At 44.0% G+C, this 23,114-nt stretch overlaps 1 protein-coding gene and 2 long non-coding RNA genes across 4 annotated transcripts in view; 1 reads left to right on the forward strand and 2 right to left on the reverse strand.

The window, feature by feature from the left end:
* Nucleotides 1-3,078: 3,078 nt before the first annotated feature.
* Nucleotides 3,079-4,075, reverse strand: LOC309344556. Its single transcript, XR_014157764.1, has 2 exons — nucleotides 3,487-4,075; nucleotides 3,079-3,239 (listed from the first exon to the last, which is right to left on the reverse strand). It is a non-coding gene; the product is annotated as an uncharacterized lncRNA (long non-coding RNA).
* A 1,824-nt stretch (nucleotides 4,076-5,899) lies between these two features.
* LOC309344557 lies at nucleotides 5,900-12,738 on the reverse strand. The gene is made up of 3 exons (XR_014157765.1): nucleotides 12,106-12,738; nucleotides 9,080-11,218; nucleotides 5,900-8,780 (listed from the first exon to the last, which is right to left on the reverse strand). It is a non-coding gene; the product is annotated as an uncharacterized lncRNA (long non-coding RNA).
* Nucleotides 12,739-16,219: 3,481 nt separating this feature from the next.
* DENND2D (DENN domain containing 2D) overlaps nucleotides 16,220-23,114 on the forward strand; it is a 33,405-nt gene continuing 26,510 nt past the window's right edge. For both annotated transcript variants that reach the window (XM_081867011.1, XM_081867012.1), the window contains exon 1: nucleotides 16,220-16,709. In XM_081867011.1, the coding sequence (XP_081723137.1) occupies nucleotides 16,235-16,709 (475 nt within the window). In that variant the 5' untranslated portion in view covers nucleotides 16,220-16,234. The remainder of the gene's footprint in view (nucleotides 16,710-23,114) is intronic.

Consider the following 23,114-nt stretch of genomic DNA (forward strand, 5'->3'; position numbering starts at 1 on the left):
ATGTTTCCTAAATTGTATGATACATCTGAAAGTTTGCGTAGGGAAGTAGATGATCTTAATTTATTTATTTTGGAAGTGCTACAGAATTATAGGAGGCTAGTGGGACGCGGGTGGCGCTGTGGGTAAAACCTCAGCGCCTAGGACTTGCTGATCGCATGGTCGGCGGTTCGAATCCCCGCGGCGGAGTGCGCTCCCATCGTTCGGTCCCAGCGCCTGCCAACCTAGCAGTTCGAAAGCACCTCCGGGAGCAAGTAGATAAATAGGGACCGCTTACCAGCGGGAACGTAAACGGCGTTCCGTGTGCTGCTCTGGCTCGCCAGATGCAGCTTGTCACTCTGGCCACGTGACCCGGAAGTGTCTGCGGACAGCGCTGGCTCCCGGCCTCTAGAGTGAGATGAGCGCACAACCCTAGAGTCTGGCAAGACTGGCCCGTATGGGCAGGGGTACCTTTACCTTTTAGTGGTATTCATAAATGAGCATTCAGTACTGAGCTGCTCATGGTGGTAGCAGCATACTGTCAGTTCTTTTAGGATTCTGCTTCGCTATGCTTGCCTTGACAGATCTAAGTGTGGGAAAAGATTTAGCAAATAGCTCACTGTTGGGGCATGTCTGCACTACTGATTTTGCACAATTGGCTTTGGTATGTTCCTGATTTCTATCTATTGCCAAGCATTGTTCCTAAAAAAAAACCTGTTCCTGAACTGATTGTCAGAGTAAGGAAAAATTAACCATTTTTGTTAACCTGAATGCTGATTGTCCAAAGAAGCCATCAAGCAACAGAGTTTATGGGCACTTAACTTCCTAGGCTTATGTCTTAATTCTGTTCTAACACCCTAACAGGTGTTTGGTTTGATATACGTTCATCTCCAGTGACTGAGTTAAGAAGCAGCCAGCAACTTTCTGTAGCTTGAGAAAGCAGTTGATAGAGATTTTAAAGGTCAAAGGGTTCAAGGCTGGATTTTCTGAAAGAATAAATCTTCATGTTGCTAAGTTTTTTTCTTAAATGCATTTCAGTTCTGCCTCAGTGCTTGGCAATTGTCTGTGGTTAAATTTAACATGAATTTATTTGCTTAATGTATGCAGATAGTAGTTTAGATGGTCAAGGTGGTAATTTTGGTATGTCCTGGGGAGGCAGATATTAAATATCTTCAGGCATCGGCTCAAATAGCTCACCATGGATAAACATGAGAGCCCTGTGAGACATGTAGCACATCTCTTTGCCCTGAGCAGAACAAAAATAAGGCAAAAGAATTGTGATAATGGTGTCAGAACATGGCAGCCAGGCATCATCATATCATAGGTCAAACTATGAAACCCCAACTATTAAGATACATTTCAGAGGATGTGAGAACATGCTACTGTGCTTCACTTCAGAGAAAATAAAAGGTAACACAGCTCAGCTTTCAAGAAATTTGGGATGGAGCTAGATAGCTCAGTTGGTTAGAGCATGTTGCTGATAATGCCAAGGTTGCAGGTTTAATTCCTGTAGGATAAGTGCATATTCCTGTATTGCAGGGGGTTGAACTAGAAGTAGATGATACTCAGGATCCCTTCCAACTGTACAATTCTTTGACTCCATGATTCTATGAATTCATCTAAGTCATACCCAAGATAGACATACTGAACTCATAACCAACTTCAGCAGTGCCTTTATGCTAGAAAAATGGTCTAGTACTCCCAGTGAAGTACGGTACCCTTCTTTGCCAACTGGCTGCAGCTGATGCTGGGTGAGCCGTGCTTCCAGCTGGGCTCAGTGTGGAGTGAGCACCCTCTGAGTGCCCAAAACTGGGCTGGCCACTGCTGGAAAACATGACCTTCCACCTCTGTGCCATCCATGATGACTTCAAGGAAGCCAGAGTCCTCTTGTTGCTGCCCGGCTGCCACGGACCTGGCCCATCTGCTGCCTGCTGATCTCTCTCACCTGGCTGAGTGGCGTCGGCAGGCACAGTGGCAGCCTGGCAGCTTCCTGAAGCTATGCCACCACAGGGCAAGGAAGAGGCCAAGGGGCCCGCTGCCATGGGCACAGGAGAAAAGGCACACCCTCTTCACACACTTTAGTAGCCAAGATTTGGCGAGTACCACCAGGAAAAAAAGGACAGAACTTAAGTAAACTTATTTCAGTGGGTCTGCTCTTGAGTATGACCGGACACAAACCTTAATATTCAGTGTGCAAATGTGAAAAGTCACCCATACTCTTATCAGACCGCCCTCTTTTTAGTTATCCGATTTCCACAAGCCATGTCAGCTGCAAAGAATCAAAGGGCATTTTTTGCTTCAGGCCTCCCCCTTGACCATTGAACCCTTGCCATCTTGTTCTCCCATTAATGACAAAAAGAACTATACACAATCTGAAAAGATCAGGAGGAAAGTTCACAAATGCTGCCTGCAAATGCTACCGAGGGGAAGGCCACCTTAAAGGCAAAAGCCAATGCTGTTTCATATGTCTCTAGGCTTGGAGAATTAGCATTTCCAGACTTGCTGTCATCATGACATTCAGAGCAGGCTTAGTCACATTCTCTCAGATACCCAGCAGGTGGACCAATAAACAGAGAAGCTTCTCATTATATGTATGGCACACAATTGCATACTTACCTCACTCGTGAACAATGATGGCAGGTGTGAGGCTGGGCAGTGTGACAGGGCCCATCATTCAGGAAATTGTCATTGCAGTAAGACAGCACATTCTGGTCTGTTCTTAGCATTAGTGTGTTTGGGGGATGGTTGTTTATTATTATTCATTTTATTAAGAACATAATTCATGCTGTAGTTCAGCTGAGAGGGTAACATCTTAAGCCAATTTATTTTCATTGAGTTCAATGGGATTATATTTATAAATTTTACTGGATTGTGGAAATGAAGGTATTCCTTGAGACAAAAATAATTACATTGACCAGTGTTCATGTAACTGGCTCTCCCAATAACAGTTTAGTTTATTATTATTTTAAAAATAATTTTATTGAGTTTTTTAGAATAATAGACCAAGGTGAGTTTATGCACTGTTGCACACAACATTGTACCTATTACAAAAGGCAACTAAAGAATAATGTAACATGAAATGAAATGAAATGCCAGCAATTCATAATAATAAAGTTTATTACATTTTTATATTACTTCAGGGTCCTGAATTATAAAAAAATAAAATACTCAGTAAATTCAATATAACAAAGCAAATGTCAAATACTAAAAGAGTTCATCCAAAGTAAAAGTAATCTAAAAGTACAAAATATCCATACCCCCCACTTCCACACAGAATGCACACCAGTAGTGTTTGGATTTGATATCCCGCCTTTCACTCCCTTTAAGGAGTCTCAAAGCGGCTAACATTCTCCTTTCCCTTCCTCCCCCACAGCAAACACTCTGTGAGGTGAGTGGGGCTGAGAGACTTCACAGAAGTGTGACTGGCCCAAGGTCACCCAGCAGCTGCATGTGGAGGAGCGGGGAAGCGAACCCGGTTCACCAGATTACAAGTCCACCGCTCTTAACCACTACACCACACTGGCTCCCACAGTAGCAACCAAAGGCCCAACTAAGAGTGCTGTTCAAATGCCCAGGGGAATAAAAAGTATTTGCCTGGGGATGAGAGCATTTCGCAGTCAGGAACATTAATTTTTCGCCTGTGCCAACACCTGCCTCGAAATACAGGGACAGTTTAACTAGAAAGTATTCCCATGGAAATAAGTTTGCAAAACTCAGAAACCAAGTTCCATTATATAGTCATAAACATAACTGAGCAGTCAATAAAGACTTCTTCATTTTATTTGTATGCCACCTTTCCATAGTTAAAAAAAAACATGCTCAAGGTGGCTTACAACATGAAAAACTTACGTAATTACAAACATAACGAAAAGTACACAACCAAATTGAACAATTTCCATATAAATCATAATATCTAAAATAAAGATACAAAATATCAGAAACAGCAAAAACCCCACCCAACAAAAAACCCTAAACAATCCCTCACCTTGGATTTCCTCCCTTAGTTATAGCAGAGCATATTCTTTTGTAGGTAGAAACCACTTTATTCAGCACATGCTGCTGTTAAAGTTTATCTGACTGATTCCTTCCCTGAAATTCAAATATAGCAGTTATAGGAGCTATCACCTTAAATACCCAGAGATAGTGAAGAAAGATGCAAGTATTACGTGTTCTACACGATAGGTAAGCAGACAACAGGTTTCCAATATTTACTTTGCTTTTAAAAACAAACAAACATTATATTCCCAAAGTCCACCAACTGCAGCCAGGATCACAATCGTGGTTTGGGTAATGCCCATGAAATTAAAGAAGCAGGATGCCTCTGAGCATATGTTCAGCCCAGGAATTTGCGTTCAATACCAGAATAGAGCACACAGTAATTCCATACATAAAACTACTCTGGCTTTTTTTTCCTCACACTTTCTTCATTAGAAAGGCCTAATTTAGAAAAAAAATGCCTTTTGCTGTGGCTTTTAAAAAAAACAACAATCGGTATGTGTGTCCCCCAAATCCTTGATGATCTACTACAAGTCGTCTAGAAATTAGCAAACCCTGATCTATCTTCTGCCTGCCACTGTCCTGTCCGGTCTTTTCCTTGACCACCTCAGTTGCTTTGAGTGGGTTTGAAATTTCACATGTCTGTGTATTGAAAATTCAAAATGTGCCTACTGTAATAGAAAAATATGCTGAACTCTTATGAGCTACACCTAAGAATTAGGGCTGATTCCTTTCCCTGTACATGCAAGTATATTCTGAGTAAGGTAATGCATAGAATCATGTTCTAGGGAAGAGTTGGATGTGCTACATTCAAATATGTTTTTCTTCTTAGGGAATGGGTAAGTGAAATGTCTCTTGGGATCCTGTTTCTACTATACATGCTTTGAAAATGGCACCTAAGTGTTTTCTTAGCTTGGAAGTCATCTTTGGAGATTTCCATGTATTGGGTGCTGATAGCAACCATCCATCCTTGCTTCTCTGTTGCAGAGGCTGCCTCACTCCTATGAACCGCACAATCCGAGACAGCAGCTGGGAACTGTAATAAGGGTCTGACGCATGGAAGTGCTGCCAAGCAACCAAATTTTGTTTTTTTGGATTCACATCCAGACATACAACCTGAGTAACAGGTCAAATTTGTATTCCTATGCCCTGTGTCAGATGTACTATTAAGTTGATTGACGGACTGAAGGCATCACTTTCTGTTTATATAAAGAAGTAAATGCAAATCCTTGGCTTGTTTCTGATCTCTGTTTCGGGGTGTAGGTGAACGAAAATGATACTTGCTGACATCTGAGGACACTCAACAAGACACCCAGGTATCAGTACTAACATGTGAGAGGCAGTGTATTCAAAAATAGTCTTTTTATAAGGTAGAGAGAGAGACCACAGCTCTGGTCACTTGCCAAACTCATTGGTGAAACACAACTCTAATGGGTATTGAAAGAGCATATTCTTGCTCTGCTGAGACCAGACACTCCTTTTAAAGCATGTGGGAGAGGAAGGCTCTGCAGTTGTTAAAGCAGGGAATTGCTTTAACAGTACCCATCGGAGCAGGGCGGGCAAATCTGTGACCCTCCAGATGTTGTTGGACTACAGTTCCCATCATCCCTGGCCATCAGCCATGCTGACTGGGACTCATGGGAGTTGAACAACTTCTGGAGGTCCACATTAGGTAAAAGGTAAAGGGACCCCTGACCATTAGGTCCAGTTGCGGACAACTCTGGGGTTGCGGAGCTCATCTCGCTTTAGGCCGAGGGAATCGGCATACAGCTTCTGGGTCATGTGGCCAGCATAACTAAGCCGCTTCTGGTGAAACCAGAGCAGCACATGGAAATGCCATTTACCTTCCTGCCTATTTATCTACTTGCACTTTGACGTGCTTTTGAACTCCTAGGTTGGCAGGAGCAGGGACCGAGCAACAGGAGCTCACCCCGTTACGGGGATTCGAACCACCAACCTTCTGATCAGCAAGCCCTAGGCTCTGTGGTTTAACCCACAGCACCACCAGCGTCCCTCCACTTCTGCATTACTCTTGTCTTTTTGCTGAAGAGGAAGGCTGGGACAGGTGTTGTGTGCACGTATGGAGTGTGGGTGAGTGAGACAGAATGGCTTGGGAACTGTTTCTGTGACTACAGCTCCTGAGGCTTTTGTGTGTTCACTTTAGGAGGAAGTTGCTCCATTCTGGGATTTCAGATATTTCCATTGTGCTTATAGGTTAACTAATCCTGAATTTCATCTTTCCATCTTTAGATATCTCCATGTTGTTAATGAGAAAGTGTCCCACTTTCAGTAGTGACAGTAGAAGTGAACAATCACTGTGTCAGCAGAGCATTCATTTGTAAGGGAAATGGCTGCCTTTGTATGGACCCATCATATCCATATATTGCGGGATAACCAGCTTCATATAACCAGTATGCTTGAGTTAATTAATGCATGAAGGGGTTAATGCTATAGAGTAAGCTGCCCTGCCAGGCTTAGCTAGGTCACATAAGGAGTACTTAACATGACAAAGGGAAAACTAAATAGTGGTGTGCATTCTTGAACTATGATGCCATCTGGGCTGCATTCTGAAAACATCCAAGCATGCTTCTGTGTGAATCACTAAGCCCTAAAACATTAAAAAAACTCTCAAACATGAAGCTGACATTGCTGGATCAGAATTGATAGTATGACTAAGGCTTGCATTTATATAAAAAGGCACAGACCGATGTTCTTCCTATTTCTTGGCATGACATATAAGACAGAATTGATCTTATGTGTACAACCTTTAGTTCATGTAACGTGAAAAACAGAAGAAAAGTCAAGCACTAAAATACATTTTAAAAGAAAAAACCTATTCACTTATACATGACCTTCAAAAAGCCAGCACAAAGAAATACATCTTACAATGTTTCCAAAATACATAATTTCTTCAAGCGTGCATCCTCTCCATTTTGTTCTTCATTTAGGCAACTCTCAGTGTGTACATATTGGAGTTATCTAGAAGAATCACTTGCTGACAGACCTAAAGGGGAGGGGAGCATTTCTAAATTGAGATCTCAATCCCTGTCATGTATGCAAAACAATGCTGAAGCAAAAACAAAATCAGTGACTTTTTCTTGGATGGGAATTTTCAACATAACGGACTAGGCAGGGAATTTCAAGAAACTTCGAGAACCAACACTTAGTCTTGACACATTTGCTGAGGAGGATAGGAGAGGTACACATAGATTTCAGAACAGGTCTAAGTTGTAGAGAAATCTTCTGAATGGAACTATTTATTTATTTTGTATAACACAACTGTTCTCTGACAACTTCACAATTTAAAGAAAATAAAAACAGAATCAACAGTGCTAAAATAGAATCAAATACTGTATATAAAAGCAACATTAGGACAAAATTAATTTTACAAGCAGAATAAAACCACACAACAGCATAAAACCAAGTTAGGAACCAACTAGGGAAAGATAAAATGGTCCCCTAAGAAAAGCCCGAGAGAAGAGAGGATTCTTCACTTGCTGTAGGAAATTCTAGGCAAGGGTCTCCGAGGGGAGCATTTCATCACCATAGTACCGCCACCAGGAAGGCCCTCTCTACTTCTTCTATATTATAAACCACTGGGATGATGTGGGGTTCACAAGACATATCAACCAGATGTGAAGGATCACCCATGTTTCAAAAAACCAAGTTCTGTAATGATCTTTGCATTTTTCCTCCTGGTCTTGCAGATCCAGAACTCTTCTCTATCCAGGTCTAATATTAAAGTAATATATCCACTGTGGCAGCTTTCTTTGCATTGAAAAGCAAGGTGTTTTCCCCCTCCATTTGGGGAGATAGACCTTGAACGACCTTGAACAACTGACCCTCCAAGTGAAACCCAACCTCCCACAGATCACAGTGCTCTCATGCAAGAGCACTATATGCTCCTCATGTTTATTGGTGACGGTGATGGGTGCCATTGGAATTTCCACCTTAGGCTCCCAAATCCTTGCACCAGCATTAGAGTGGAAACCTCCAGCTTAACCCCTAACAGATGGGCAGGAGATATTGAAGGATGCAGTTCCTTTTACTCATCGACAGCCCAGCTAAGGAGGAAGAAAGGTTGCTAGGGGGTGCAGATCTCACAGTCTATAAATGCTCTTGGACTCTGCCAAGGAGAATCTTGGCAGGAATGTGAGGGATGAGTTTCACTTCATGGCCTATAAAGCCCTTTGGGATCCTCTGGGGTGAGAACTGCTGGAATGCACAGGATTCAAGTTATCACCCAGCCTGTAAATCTTTGGGATCCCAAGGGAAATGGGGTGCTATATAGCTTGGGAGGTTAGTCCATAAACCCTTTTAAGTATCTGGCTGGGAGTGGAAGTGCCTTGCTGTGTGAGGTTTACTTTAAATTTTCACAGCTTGTGAGGCCCCGAAGGATCTTGCAAAAGGGAACTTGACTTCCCAGACAGACAGTGTGTGTTTCATGGGGAAATTTAAGGCTAAGCTTTCCAGTTAATATTTTCATGCTGTTCATTATTTGCCTGCATATTAGCAGCTCAGTTTGTTATTTCTCCTTGGTATAGGCAGTGAATCTCTACCTGTCCCAGACTTTCCAGTTGCTGATATATGTGGAATACCTCACAGACTCATAAAACATGAAAGCACAAAACTGAGTTTATTGGAAACTGTCATTAGTATTTATTTTGTTATTATTGATTATAATAATTTATTAACTCATTAGAAAGATGTATAAATGCTGAAATCACAAACAAAAATGAGTAATATAGTTCTAATAAAAAGAAGGAAACATTCAATATTGCTCACAAGTGAACTTGTTTTGAGAAAGCCTTTTATGTTATGTACTGAACTTCTCACCCTGGGCCAGCAGGGGGATACTGTAGATAGTTATGCAGATGAAGGATCGAAAGTGACGTTCAGTGATTGGATAGTTTGTATGCAAATGAAGGATTGAAAGTGACGTTCAGTGATTGGATAGTTTTAGAAAGTTGTTACAGTAACAAGGTACTGGAGCTCTATATAAGCAGGCTGACTGAGCCCTTCAGCTCAGTTCAATTCTGGCCTCAGAATAAAGAAGAACTGTTTGAAGAATCACTGTGTCGTCTGATATGTTCGCCCACAACTTAACATTTTAACAACAAAAGGTTTTAGCATTTCACCAAATGTATACGACGCTGTCATCTAAAAACATATAAAGCAGTTCTAACCGGACGTCAAGTAACCATTGTGGAAGGATGTATTCTTAATTGCCTGCATAGGCCTGGTGGAATAAAAAAGTTTCCAGCAGCTATTTAAAAGTTGGCACAGAACGTGTCCGCTGAATCTCTCATTGACAAAGCACTCCACAGGACTGAGCTGATGTTTCTTGTTGTCAAATGAGCCTCACCAACTTGTAGAATAACCGACACTCCTGTAGATGACCTTAATGATCAAGCGGGGATATAAGGGTTCTTAGCATCCTATGTTTGGAGACCAGGGCTGGCCCACCCATGAGGCAAGCTGAGGCAGCCACCTCAGGTGGCAGGATCCGCAGGGCTGCAGATCCAGCCTCCACAGAATGCATCATGCCCCACCATTGTGTTCCTACGGTGGCCGACCAGATTCTTATGGGAAGCTACAAGCAATAGTACTCAAAAGCTTCTGATACTGGAGATGGCATATAGCCAGTCTGAATAGCCAGTCTGAATAGCCAGTCTGAATAGTCTTGTCCTCCCTGAATTTGTCTAATACTGGTTTAAAGCCGTATAAATTGGTGGCTATTACCCTTATGACTTGGTAGTTTTAATAATAATCATCTCTGGTGTTACCGCTACCCCATCCTCATCTGCTCTGTGGGTAGGGAGCTCAAGGAACTTGCAAGGTACACATGTCTTATCCCCGCACTGAAGGGTCTCTCTCACTGTATCCTCTCCAGTAGGGCTAATTTTGTCTGACATGTGTGAGTTTGTAGGATGCTGTGTGGTTTTTGAACCTACCAGTGAAATGCACAAATCCGTCAAGGTCTGCAAAGTGAGAGCACGAAAGGAGAGAGTACACCCCCACCAAGATACCCGATACTGCAAACTCCAGAGTAAACTTAGCATGGCCTTTTGGAAAGTACTCCATGTGGCGAGGCACATAGTAAATTACTGCTTCAAATGCCAACAAATACTTAGGGATTATCAGAACTTATTAAACAAGACTTCCAAACTGATTGGGCAAGAAAGCTTCCAGCCTTAATTATCTCCTGGCAAACCTAAGTAATGGCCGACACAGCCCCCTTATATTCCACTGGGAACAGAGATGATTTATTGTAATCATCCTTCCAACGTGGAAATAGCTACACGTGAATGAGAATTTCACAAAGTCATTGAGAATGCGGCAACGTATTGAGGGATACTAGGATTTGTCATCACTGGGACAGACACAGCCTGTCATTCATAACAAGCTCTCCAACAATGCCTAATGAGAAACTACAGCTTTTGTTTTAGTTGCTTCTGTGTAATTGTGTATATGTGTCAAGCTTACCTGTCAACTGAAGGCATTCTAAGGCCACCGTAGCCATTAAGTTAATTGTGCAGGTGCAGTTAACATGCACATTTCTTGTTTCGTAAATTGCAGCTTAGGGGAAGCCTAAACAGTCTCAGGACAGGGGTGGTGTGTAAATAGAGGCTTTGCTGAAGTGGTTTTTGTTGGGATCATACCAGGGAGAGAGGCTGCATACACACCTATCCATTTGCGGCATTAAAATTTAGTTTTTCTCAATATGGAATAGTTTGTTCTCATCCCTAGCATGCTGATTTCAATCTGTATTGATTCTGGATCCTGCTATCCAAAAGGATGTATACGGCTACTTGATATGTATTTCAAAATCCTTCCCGATTAGGATATCCATGTCTTTTCCTCCTGCAAATGCCCCAGGTGAGTGAAGAAGGAAGTGGCAGTTGTGATCTTGGTGCATGTGAACTTCTATTTTGTAAACTGCGTTTGAGGTTTATTTCTACAATCAAGCGGTATGTAAATTTTATGAAATTAAATAAATAAACATGTCCCTTCACATGTGGAGTAATGCTGAATCGATTTGCAATCAGCTCTTATTTTCAGAATGGAACCAGCTTCTCAAGAAGTGTTTTTCAGGGGCAGAAAATATGCAATAGATCAGGACTGCACTACATAGGAAAAACAAGTACCCAGTCTCTAATATTTTGGAATAAAATGTCACACGGGGAAAAAATCAGACAAACTCCTCATTCTCCGTGAACCTGAGGCTGCTCAGGTTTCCTTTTGCCTGCAATTTACATAACAAAAAACAAGGAAGCAATTAGTATCATGCCTAGTTTGGCCCTGAGAAACTGAATAGCTACTAGTATATTTCAGCTGGAAAAATCTGCATTTTGGGGAGGGGTGAGATACTGTGTAATAATAATACAAGCAAACAACTGTTATGACATCTCAAGAGGGAAATGGTCTAATAATAATTGTTTACTAACCCCTTGTTTCCATTACATAAGCACACCAGTTTCCCTTTGGAAAATGTCAGAGTGATGTTGCCGTTGCTACAGAAATCTTCTTTTGAATTGTATTCCATGTGGGGTAGAGAAATGCTACTCATGGTGGCTTTAGGTAGAAGAAGAGTTTGGATTTGATATCCCGCTTTATCACTACCCGAAGGAGTCTCAAAGCGGCTAACATTCTCCTTTCCCTTCCTGCCCCACAACAAACACTCTGTGAGGTGAGTGGGGCTGAGAGACTTCAGAGAAGTGTGACTGGCCAAGGTCACCCAGCAGCTGCATGTGGAGGAGCGGAGACACAAACCCGGTTCACCAGATTACGAGTCTACCGCTCTTAACCACTACACCATACTGGCTCTCTGGTAGGAGGAAGAAGGGCAGCTAACAGATTCCTCATCAAGGTGAGACAGGGTCTGGGGAATTAAACTCTTACCTTTTGCACGCTACATTTCAACTACACAGAAGCTTTGAGGGTTCAATACACAAACACACACCTCCACCCAGGCACATAAGAGGCACCATCAGACTTTAAGGGCATTTATAGCCAAGCAAAAGCACTCAAGGATGTGGAGCAGGAGCAGTTAGAGTGGGGCCTGGGGAGAGGGAGAATAGTCTCTAGGAAGAGTCTCAAGGGCAATCAGCTGTCAGACTTGAGGTTCCTCACCTGTGTTGTACAACCTCTGGCAAGAGGGCCTCCACAACCAGCTTCATCAGCACTGCTTTCCTTACATCAACAGATAAGAAAAGTACACAGGCACCACCTCAGGTATGAAGCTCTTCCAAAGGCAGTGTTTTGCTTCAGGATGGTCTAACACAGCAAGGAATCCCTTTGTGCTGTTCCTGCCAGGAGGGCCGAGGGTGCCTGTTGAGGTATATGGATATTGGCTGATATGAAGTTTCTTTGTTGTTATCCTGACACCTAGTGGTAGGGAAAAAATCTGCAACAAATCAATTCACTAAGTTAACTTTCAGATCATGCCTGCTTACTGGATGTTCATCCTTATCTGTTTGCACAAAGGCTGCAGGGAGACAGGTTAGATGACATTGAAGTTAGCTGAATTAAGTATTCGTTCTGGTTTCTTTGTGGGAAGTTTATAGAATGTCATGATACCCATACTTTCTAGTGCATTTCCATATCTTTTGCAGGGAATGGGGAGGATGCTGGTTTGTTGCACAAGAGCACCAAACCTACCGTATTTTTCGCCCTATAGGACGCACTTTTCCCCCTCCAAAAATGAAGGGGAAATGTGTGTGCGTCCTATGGGGCGAATGCAGGCTTTCGCTGAAGCCTGGAGAGTGAGAGGCTTCGGTGCGCAGCGACACATCTTTCCTTTATTCCCCCCCCCCCAAAAAGTAGGTGCGTCCTATGGGACGGAGTGCCCTATGGAACGAAAAATACGGTACTTTAATCAGTTCTGGCTGGGGGGAAAAAGCCCTGACTAAGAATAAATAGGTGCTGGCGTTTGAGCACCTCTTGAGTTTGCGAGGCTAAATCCAAGAGTATAAACCTTCCTACGAAAAGTAACAGAAATAATTGACCAGAAACAAGCAAGTGGCAGATGAGTCACTACTAAATGCAAAATAATGTTGAACTGCTAATATAACTGCAGTTATAATCACACAATTTACTTAGGAGTTGCTGTGAATATCCCCAGAAATACTGACGCGACATATTGGAGCCAATAAAAAAAGCTGGGGATTATTAGGAAAAGTACAGAGACTGCTGTAGAGTGTATAATTAACAGTGCACAATGAGACTTTAATTTATTTTGACATTTATAGTCCACTTCAGAGAGTTCAAGGTGGCATACACAGTTTTCCCTCTCCCTATTTTATCTTGATAAAAGATTCCTGCACTGCAGAGTGTTGGGCTGGATAACCCTTCCAACTCTATGATTCTGTGATTAACTTTGTGAGGTAGGTTAGGCTGAAAGATAGTGACTGGCCCAAGGTCATCCAGTAAGCTTTATAACTGGGCGGGAATTGGTACAGTCTTCTTCCAGGTCTTGCGGCAGCATTGTAACCATTACATTACACTGGCTCTCAAATATAGCAGTGCCCAGTATAATACAATAAAATGTATAGTGCAGAATGTATAGGAACAACCCAGGCAAAGCTAAGCACTTCTGCTGATTCACTGGGAGACGGAGTGAAGCACTTCAACCATTGTTTCACTTTGGCTTTACTGTCTACAGTTTTAGCACTTAATAATAAGCACCTTAAATACTTATTGTAAGGTAAGTATTAGGGCATAGCCGGGTCCGTTCTTTAACAGGGACCACTTTCCCTACTTTCTCTTTGGGCATCGTAGAATAACTATGACTGAGTATAATCACTTTCCATCACATATAACATTCCTTAATGTTCCATAGAGCGGGTGCCAGGGTGAGACCATGCATGCACTTTTTGGATGTGAACTTAATGGATGTCAGTTGATAAATTATAGTTTCAAGGACTTTGAGTGACCCCAAAGCATTCCCAACCTGCCACCTGTTATCTATTTACATAGTCTGAGAGCAAGTCATTTCGTCAGGGAGAGTACAATGTTGACAGAAAATAATTACCCGGCTTCTGCTGATGGGCTCTAGAGAAAATGTCTCCCTTCTGATTGTTTCTTCTGAGAATCAACGGGGAAAGTGACCTTGCTGTATGTTCCGTTGCTTCTTTGGCTACCAGCCCAGTCAGCACAAGAAGCGTCCTATGAGGGGACCATTCTTCCTTTCACACTGTGGGTGGCTGTTATTGTCTCCCCAGAAAGGGAATTCAGGCCAATTCTTCAAACTGAAAACTTCAGCTGTACTGCCCATACAAAGGGGGTCCTTTTCCAAGGGTAGCAGAGCATAAGAAACGTTAACTCTGTTCATGAGACCAGTCCTATCATTAGGCTAAGTGAGTCAGTTGAATCAGGCAGCAGATTCTGGGGAGGGGCTAGCAGTAGTGAGGTAGTGGAGAACAGATCTGTGTATTGGTTGCCTGGGATAGTGCACTAAACTAGCTTGCTGCCCTCAGGTGTGGTGGAAGATGCTCGCCCATCACCTGTCACCAGGGCTGAAGTAAGATTCAGCTACCAGTCCGGTTGGCTTAGGTACATGCAATGGAGAGGGGCTGCCATCTTTTCTCTCAATTCGGGCAGAAAAATTACTCTGATTGGTGTCCTTGGACCAAACAGAATTAATTCAGATGCTTTCAACCAATCACATTGCAGCTGCCACAGTTCTGTTCTGAGAGAGGAGCTCAGGTAAAGAGGTAAAGAGGTAAAGAGGTAAAGGACCCCTGGATGGTTAAGTCCCGTCAAAGGTGACTATGGGCTTGTGGCGCTCATCTCACTTTCAGGCTGAGGGAGCTGGCGTTTGTCCACAGACAGCTTTCCAGGTCATGTGGCCAGCATGACTAAACCGCTTCTGGCGCACGGAAACGCCGTTTACCTTTCTGCTGCAGCGGTACCTATTTATCTACTTGCACTGGCGTGCTTTCGAACTGCTAGGTTGGCAGGAGCTGGGACAGAGCAACGGGAGCTCACCCCATTGCACAGATATGAACTGCCGACTTTCTGATTGGCAAGTCCAAGAGGCTCAGTGGTTTAGACCACAGAGCCACCCACTGGGAAGCACCAGTTAGATTGTGTTGCTTTGGTTAAAAAGCACGGGAGGCAACTATGACAACAAGATTGTTTGGTTGATATGCTGTGCTGAGAGAAACAGATTTCCTTCCTTGCTGCAGAAATAAACCCACCTTTTCTCTCATATGCTAGCAAATAGCCCTTTTCTTTCTCCACACCACCCTATTCTTTCCCTTTTTCAGCACACAGCCTTGCTCTCTTTCCCATATATCCCTATGTGCACATCTGTGTCAAGTCTTCTCTCCCTATTTTAACTTCTGCATGTCTTGGCCTCTGCCCCACAAGCCTCAGTGGACAGTCACCCCTGAACATTACTAATGCAAAGTCCACACTGGCTGGAACAAACCATAAGAGCATTTACACACATGGCAAATTCAGTCTGTCTAAACCCAGCATTGTAAAGTTTCTTCATTCATTCAGATATATATGTTACATATGTGGCTCCCAGAGTGGAAGATCTCATCCAAGAAGCAAATAATTACAACCAGATTAAAGAGAGTTCATTATAAAACCACAGCACCAAAACAGACAGAATATGTGGATTAAATAATATTAGACACAGCCCTTCTTTAATGCACCAGAACGCAACAAAACATATTACTTTCATTATCAGTGCGTAATTGGGCATATGACATAAGGCCTTGGCTGGACAAACAGATTTGCAGACTAATCCTATCCCAAATACATGTTTAAAAGACTATCTTCTTGTAAGAGACTGGAATCCTTTGGGAGTTTGCTCTGCTTTATTCTCCCTTAATTTACCAGTTTAACTCCTGAAAGCAGCGCTTTCATCATTGGAAAATTAAGGGAGACACAATAAATTCTGACTGTCTATGAAACCCACATAAAATTGTGCATTTCAAGAGTTACGTTTTCCCAGTGTGTGCACATTGCACTTGCAATTGCAATCTGAGAAATTTACTATTGTGTGTGTTTTCAAGAAGATTGATCTTTTTTTACCCTTTGTAGCTGTATTTTTACTGTATGATGTGTTTATGTAATATTAAGTATTTGTTTTCTGCTTCGCAGACTGAATTTATTTCATGCTTGTATTATTATTACTGTTTTTTAACAGTGTTTTTTGCAAAACCACCTTGCTCATAGTTTCTTCGCAAGCCTGCGAGTTATTAAGAAACTCTGAACACCATTGGAAAAACGGTTTAGAAATACTGTAATGCCAAGACGAGACAAGCGCACGGTCTCCGGGCAGCAGAAGACACCCGCGTGCGCGCGCGTAGACGCCGCGTGGCTTTGGACGGCGCCCTTTGCCTACAGGAAGGCCCTGGCCGTCCAACTAACCAATCCGGGCAGGGTCCACCCCACCTCTGCTCAGGTGCTCTCCCTGCGGCCTCCAGGGGATGCTGCTCCCTTGGCTGCTCCGCTCTCGTCCGCTGGGGAGCGACGGGGCGCCGCCTCCCTCTCCGCGCGGCACCGGCTCCTGGCGCGCCTCTCAGGTGTGCGGCGAAAGCGAAAGCGCGCCAGGCGGCAGAGGAGGAGGAGGCGGAGGCGCTGGGCAGAAGCTGAGCGCCCGCCGAAGAAGCAGAGGGCGGACCGGCCGCCCGGGGAGTGCGCGCGGCTGCGCGCCATGGCGGGGGAAAGCTTCGCGCGCTTCTTCCGAAACAGCCTGCGCCGGAGGTCGTCCAGGAGAGGTGAGCAGAGCCGCCGCGGCGCCCTTGCCCGGGCTTCCCCACCCGGCGACCCCTGTCCGGCCGCCCGTCAGCCTGGCGCCAGTTCCGGGTCTCCTCGGCGCCTGCCTCCCGCGCGCGTCTTTCGGAGGCAACAGGTCTCCCCGGTAGCAGAAAGCAAAGCGCGCGCCCGATCCCCGGGTATCTGCGCGCCCGCCTGTGAAATGCGGGGTGGGGGTCCATTGCCGCTGCCAGCGTGAACTTCGCCGCCAAAGCTTCCAGGAACAGGCCGAGCGAGGCCCGCCCCGGGGGGCAGCCCAGCCAGCGCTGTTCCCGGACGCCTGGAGAATCCCGGGCTGGCGCTCCAGGAGTCGGAAAGTCCCCACGCGTGCTTGGCTCGGGGGAGGGAGAGAGAAAGCGCCCTTTAAGCATACACTGTGTGGGGAAATGGGTGTAACTACCATGGGCATTTCGGGAATGACCCCGGGAAAGAGTGGGAATCCCAAGGAAGGGCGATCCCTCGTTGGAGTGCTTTTTTAAACAGACAACACGGAAACGCACAGCTCCCTTATCGACGCATTTGAAGTGTGTTTTCTTTAAAGTCGTCGCTGCTGCTTTCAAGTGTGCGTAGGATTGCACGCTCAGGCTCGCTTTCACCTTCAAGGGGTGTAGACAAAATTACGTAAAATGGGCTAGTTGCTTCTTATTCCCCTGATGCTAATAATGGGATATTAAAATTGGAGGTGGGTGTTGTTTTTTTTAAGAGCACTACCATGCATGCTTGTGAGGGCAGGAATCTAATTATATTTATAATTGGGAGTACCAGAGCAGATGGCTTTTGTTGTTCTGGGTTAATTAAAGCAGAAAACAAAAGCACAGCCTGCCAAGTTATCATTGCAAATGATTTTTAAAGGTAGCCTTTTTAGAATATATACTTCTGGAGGAAGTATTAAGTAATGCAGATTAGTGGTTGTAATACAGAATATGGATAGAGGTGTCTCTAAACTGTGTGGTAAGGAGGGATGAATGGATCTGTTAATTTTGGTTTCCCAATCTTAAATTCTCCATCAATTAGCATTTTTTAAAAAAAACCAACCAAAGAAAAAAATTTGCCAGCATTTTAATGTAAATTTCTCTTAATACACACATTTTTGCAAAGCACTTTCCTCTAATATAATGCTTTGGGGGTTTGCTATTTTCACAAATGTATGCATTTTTATTCAAACTTTACCCTAGACTGATGAGATAAACATTTGAGTGCAGAATAAAGAAGAGAGTCAAAAACCACAAGGCCACAACTTTTGCTAAAGTTTATTGTGTGGCTGCAAGTTGGCAACTGTCGTTGATTTTTCCAGTTGTTGCATCCATTTTACAATTACACTGTCAGTACTCCAGTTTCATACTTGTAGTGGTTCTCAGAGGCCTGCTATTGACAATTACTTGGCTGGCAAACGTTTTTGTGTGACAAGAGGAACAGAAACATACCTTCCGCCACCACATGAAAGATGTTTCATATGAAAATGTGCTTCATGAGAACCTCAAATCACACAGACTTCCAGTAAGGGAAGAAGGGGGGGGGATTGCATCTTGCCCCCCTATGTTCAGTGCAGCTGCCAGGTTTATGCAAAGAGGACAGAACGTAAGAGTCCTGCTGGATCTGGCCAGTGGCTCATCTGAGAGCCACTGTTAAGAGCGATAGACTTGTAATCTGGGGAACCAGGTTCGCTTCCCCGCTACTCCACATGCAGCTGCTGGGTGACCTTGGGCTAGCCACACTTCTTTGAAGTCTCTCAGCCCCACTCACCTCACAGAGTGTTTGTTTGGGGGAGAAAGGGAAAGGAGAATGTTAGCCGCTTTGAGACTCTTTCAGGTAGTGATAAAGCGAGATATCAAATCCAAACTCCTCTTCTTCTAGCCCAACATCCTGTTCTCACAGTGGCCAGCCAGATGCCTGTGGGAAGCCTGCAAAAGCGTTCTCCCCACCCGCACCTGGCATTACTATCTCCAACCATGGAAGCAGTGCATAGCCACCATGGCTCGTAGCCATTGATAGCCTTACCCTTCATAAGTTTGTCTAAGCCTCTTTTAAAGCCAGTCAAGTTGGTGGCCATTTCTTCCTCCTACAGGAGCAAGTTCCATCGTTTAAAAACAGGCAAGTCCCAATTTACGTTCCAAGGTACCACACATTTAAGTGTAATCACATACATTGGAAACACCATTGAAAAAAGCCTGAAAACCTTTGGCTGTACCGATAGTCTTGGATTCCGAGCCCCCTTCAGGTCAGCCAGCACATAGCCAATGGCCAGGGATGATGGGTGCTGTAATAAAACAATACCTGGAATCACACAGATTCTCCATGACTTGTTTGGGGTTCATATTGACATATTTGGCTGGAGAATAATATCTTCTGGATTGGAGCCAACTGAGTTCTACTTTTACTATTACAGTGGTACCTCGGGTTAAGTACTTAATTCGTTCCAGAGGTCTGTTCTGAACCTGAAACTGTTCTTAACCTGAAGCACCACTTTAGCCGCGCCGCCGGAGCACGATTTCTGTTCTTATCCTGAAGCAAAGTTCTTAACCTGAAGCACTATTTCTGGGTTAGCGGAGTCTGTAACCTGAAGCGTATATAACTTGAAGCGTATGTAACCCGGGGTACCACTGTAAAAGTAATGGAAATAAGTTAAATTCAGTGGATCTACTCAGAGTAGACAAGCACCAGCTACAACCCTCTGTCTCCTTGAAGGAAAAAGATGATCACAGCCACATAAAAGATCACAGCTACAAACATTTTGCATCTCTTTAAAGAGGAATAAAATGTCTGTCTTCCAAATTCAGCCACATGCTATGTGCAGCGCTCTATAAAAGCCTTAATGCATGTTTGCAAGCACTTGCAATCATACAGGTACACTCACTGAGAAGTCCATATTGATGGACAACTTGCCTCCATGTCATGTATGAAACTATCTCATGCCTGTCCAGACACACCAACCTAGTGTAGCTGGGGGCAAGGGGGCTTAACTGCCACTCAATTTTACGTTGTGGTCACAAAGACTCGTTCCCAGTCTGCCCCAAGATTTCAAATGCTGGGTCTTAGGCTTATTTCTATAGGGATAAGGTACCGACTTGTCTAAATATCAGCTTGGAAACCAGCTTGGTAAACTCTCCCTGGCAGTTATGCTGGAAGAACAGTAACTCTATTCAGCAGCTGTTCCTTCTGCATACCCACATACATCCCATGCTTGATAATAGGCACTCATCGCCTCATTATCTGCAGAGTCACCTGCCTAAGGCAAACACGGAAAGGGTTCTCCCTACATACCTTCTGCTTAGAGATCTTCACCTTTGCTCCCCAGACTGCCGAATGCACCAACTGGAGCAAGCTGCTTTGCATCTTATGTCATCATAAATGGAGACTAATCCCTAATCCAGCCCTAACCAGATGGGCACTATGAAAATTAGGTGTGTTTTTACCTGCAGATTGGTTCCGTTTATTTTGGCCTCGTGGTGCAGATCCTTTCCATTCCAGCAAAGAGAACCATTCCATTATTAGGAAACTGTGTATAAATAAAGCATTTCTGAGGTTGTTTTGCAAAGGTGTGGTGAGCCCCAGTTGGTGGCTGCTAAATTCATGTAACACTCAAGTGAAGTGTTTTAGCACAGTGTGTAACTTGGCTCTAAACCAGCCGGGATGTTGATGGGGCTGGTGTAGCAAGAAGCACCAGAAGCCCTCTGTTTGTATCAACACCCCCCCCCAAAAAAAACCTTGCAGTGGAAAAGCCCAATGAATCTATATTGGAAAGCAGCCAAACTTTTCCCACATTTTTGGTGGTTCAGAGACCAGAAAGCCTTGCAAGCTTACCAAGGGAGGGTGGAGAGAGAACATTTCCTTTGTTGCAGTCTATTTCTCACAGTTACCTTATTACTGAAGCTAATGTTGGGGAGATGGCACAGTGGTGAAGCAGGATGATTGAGTTGCACCTAGTGGCGCTGTTAGCGTAGGCACCCAGGGCACCTCAGCAGAACAGGAAGGAGGGCCTCAAAATGCGGCCCGGCAGGCTTATTACAAATGGAAGCAAGCAAAGCAATACACATTACCACCATAAAACGGTTAAGTCTAGAATTGTGCCAGTGATGACTCCCTACATAGACGCAAAATAATTTGAATTTCTTTAATTTTTATTTTGATCAGAGAAGGTCCCCCAAAGGGGAATGTGTGTGACATTCATACGCAATAAATGCACAGTAAAGGTACAGTTCAGGCAGGTCTTAAGAAGCAGGAATAAAACTTTTAAGGGTGTAATATACATCAAGGGAAGGGGGGGGGCACCACAGGAATTTGCCATTGATGGATTTACCCTGGACTAAATGGTGCAGCTGAACCAGATTGCAAAAAAAGGCTCCCACAATAAATGAAATAGATATAAACAATAAAAATAATAATGTAATAGTAATAATAGAGGTTAATGATATACATTAATCCTGGGAATACAACAGAATCAGAATCTGGTAACTGAGGGCACCAACATCTTTTAAGTGCTTAGGGCCTCTGAAGGTCTTAATCCAGCCTGTCTTTGAGCCAGTTACTTGTTCTCATAGGAGAACAATCCTGTCTCCGCAGTCTAATACTAGCATTTAGTGGTCTCAGCAGGCGATTGCAACAAGCACAATTCCCCAGTGTGGAACAAAGGCCCGATTTGTTTTCCTCTTGTGCAAACAGCCGCCTATAAGTTTCTTGAACTTGCTGCTGTTTAGGCAGGTGGGGGAAAACCTGCTGTAGCAGCAGCCAAAATCAGATTCTGAAATTAACCAAAACCGATCCCTAGCTGCAGAATTGCTGCCAAACCTGTTGTAACAAATGACGCAGGCTTTCTGTTTGCCCTGTTTCCTTTCTGGGTGCATTCAAGTGAATTTACTTCCTGGGTGGTGTTAATTCTTTATTCCTCCACCCAGTCTTTCTGATGCAATTGTGATTTTTCTCTATTTGGGGCTTGGACTCAAGCCATCTAAACTTTCCTGCTGCAATCAATCAAAGAAAGAAAGAAAGACTCACTCCTCTGTGCAACAACCAAACACCTGTGCAGAGAAAGCTGTAAAACCTCAGGATCCGGTAGCACTGAAAACAATTGCGCAAGTCACCTGACTTGAGTGCTTTGTGGCAACCCTGGGACGTTCCATGTCCTGTAACCGTTTCTGAGGAAAGAAGCAGGTCCTGTTGTAAGACTGAATTTGAGATTTCTTTGGTTCAAGCTACAGCTTGCATGAATTTACCAGGGGATGGGAAGTTATGGGCTCTTCTCCAAAGTACGGAAAGCGTCTTCTAGTGTGGGCTCCCCCCCCCCATTTCAGAAAACATAAGGTTATTTACAAGGCAGGTAAGTGTGCATTTGATGGGTCAATGAGCCATGCTTAATAAGCTAGCTAAGGGAAGGATCCAGACATAGCAAAGCTTGTGGGGGATTTACAGCTTCAGCATAAAGTCTAAGGAAGTACCTTGGGGCTTAATCAGTAACTAGTGTTAGAACTGTAGCCTTACTCTCATATTTATGCTGGATCATGCCCCATTCTGTTTGTTCAAAGGTTAGCATTTTTGTGGCTGTTTGCATAATCTTATTCCGCTGAATTTGTCTCCTGATCCTAGTAGCATTCTGAGATGTGTTGATCATACTTTTTGCCCCATAGGCATTTCTGGCATGGTGAATGTCTCCCCCCCCCCCCCATTATTCCACCTTTCTTCCAAGAAGCTCAATGCTTCCCCCCCTCCTCATTTTACCCTGACTCAGCCATGTAACTCACTGGGTGACCTTGGGCTAGTCACTGTATTTTAACCTATTTTACCTCACAGGGATTGTTGTGAAGGAAGATGCATACACAAATACAGTTGTATATGCATAGAGCCCCTTTTCTCATTGGTGCCAAAGATGTGAACCATGGGGCGCCTTGACCAATGGCATTGTGGGTATAGTCAGTAGCCTCAGAGGGGTCTGGTCCATTAGGGCAAGTGGAGCCAAGTAGCTCCTGCCTTTTTGCGGGGCTGGCCCAAGACATTTTGGCACCTGAGACAAACCACAAAATGGCGCACACACACACACACACACACACACACACACACACACCAGCCAGGAAAAAAGATGTGTTAAGATTTACATCCAGAACAAAGTTATACATTAGGAGCAAGGATGGGAGGAGACCAGCAGTGCCCCCTATTTGCCACAAGGCTGCTGAGAAGAAGAGGAGGAAGAGGAGTTTGGATTTGATATCCCGCTTTGTCACTACCCAAAGGAGTCTCAAAGTAGCTAACATTCTCCTTTCCCTTCCTGCCCCACAACAAAGACTCTGTGAGGTGAGTGGGGCTGAGAGACTTCACAGAAGTGTGACTGGCCCAAGGTCACCCAGCAGCTGCATGTGGAGGAGCGGGGGAAGCGAACC

The sequence above is a fragment of the Podarcis erhardii genome (assembly GCF_964252035.2).
Source record: "Podarcis erhardii genome assembly, chromosome: 6".
Classification (NCBI taxonomy): domain Eukaryota; kingdom Metazoa; phylum Chordata; class Lepidosauria; order Squamata; family Lacertidae; genus Podarcis; species Podarcis erhardii.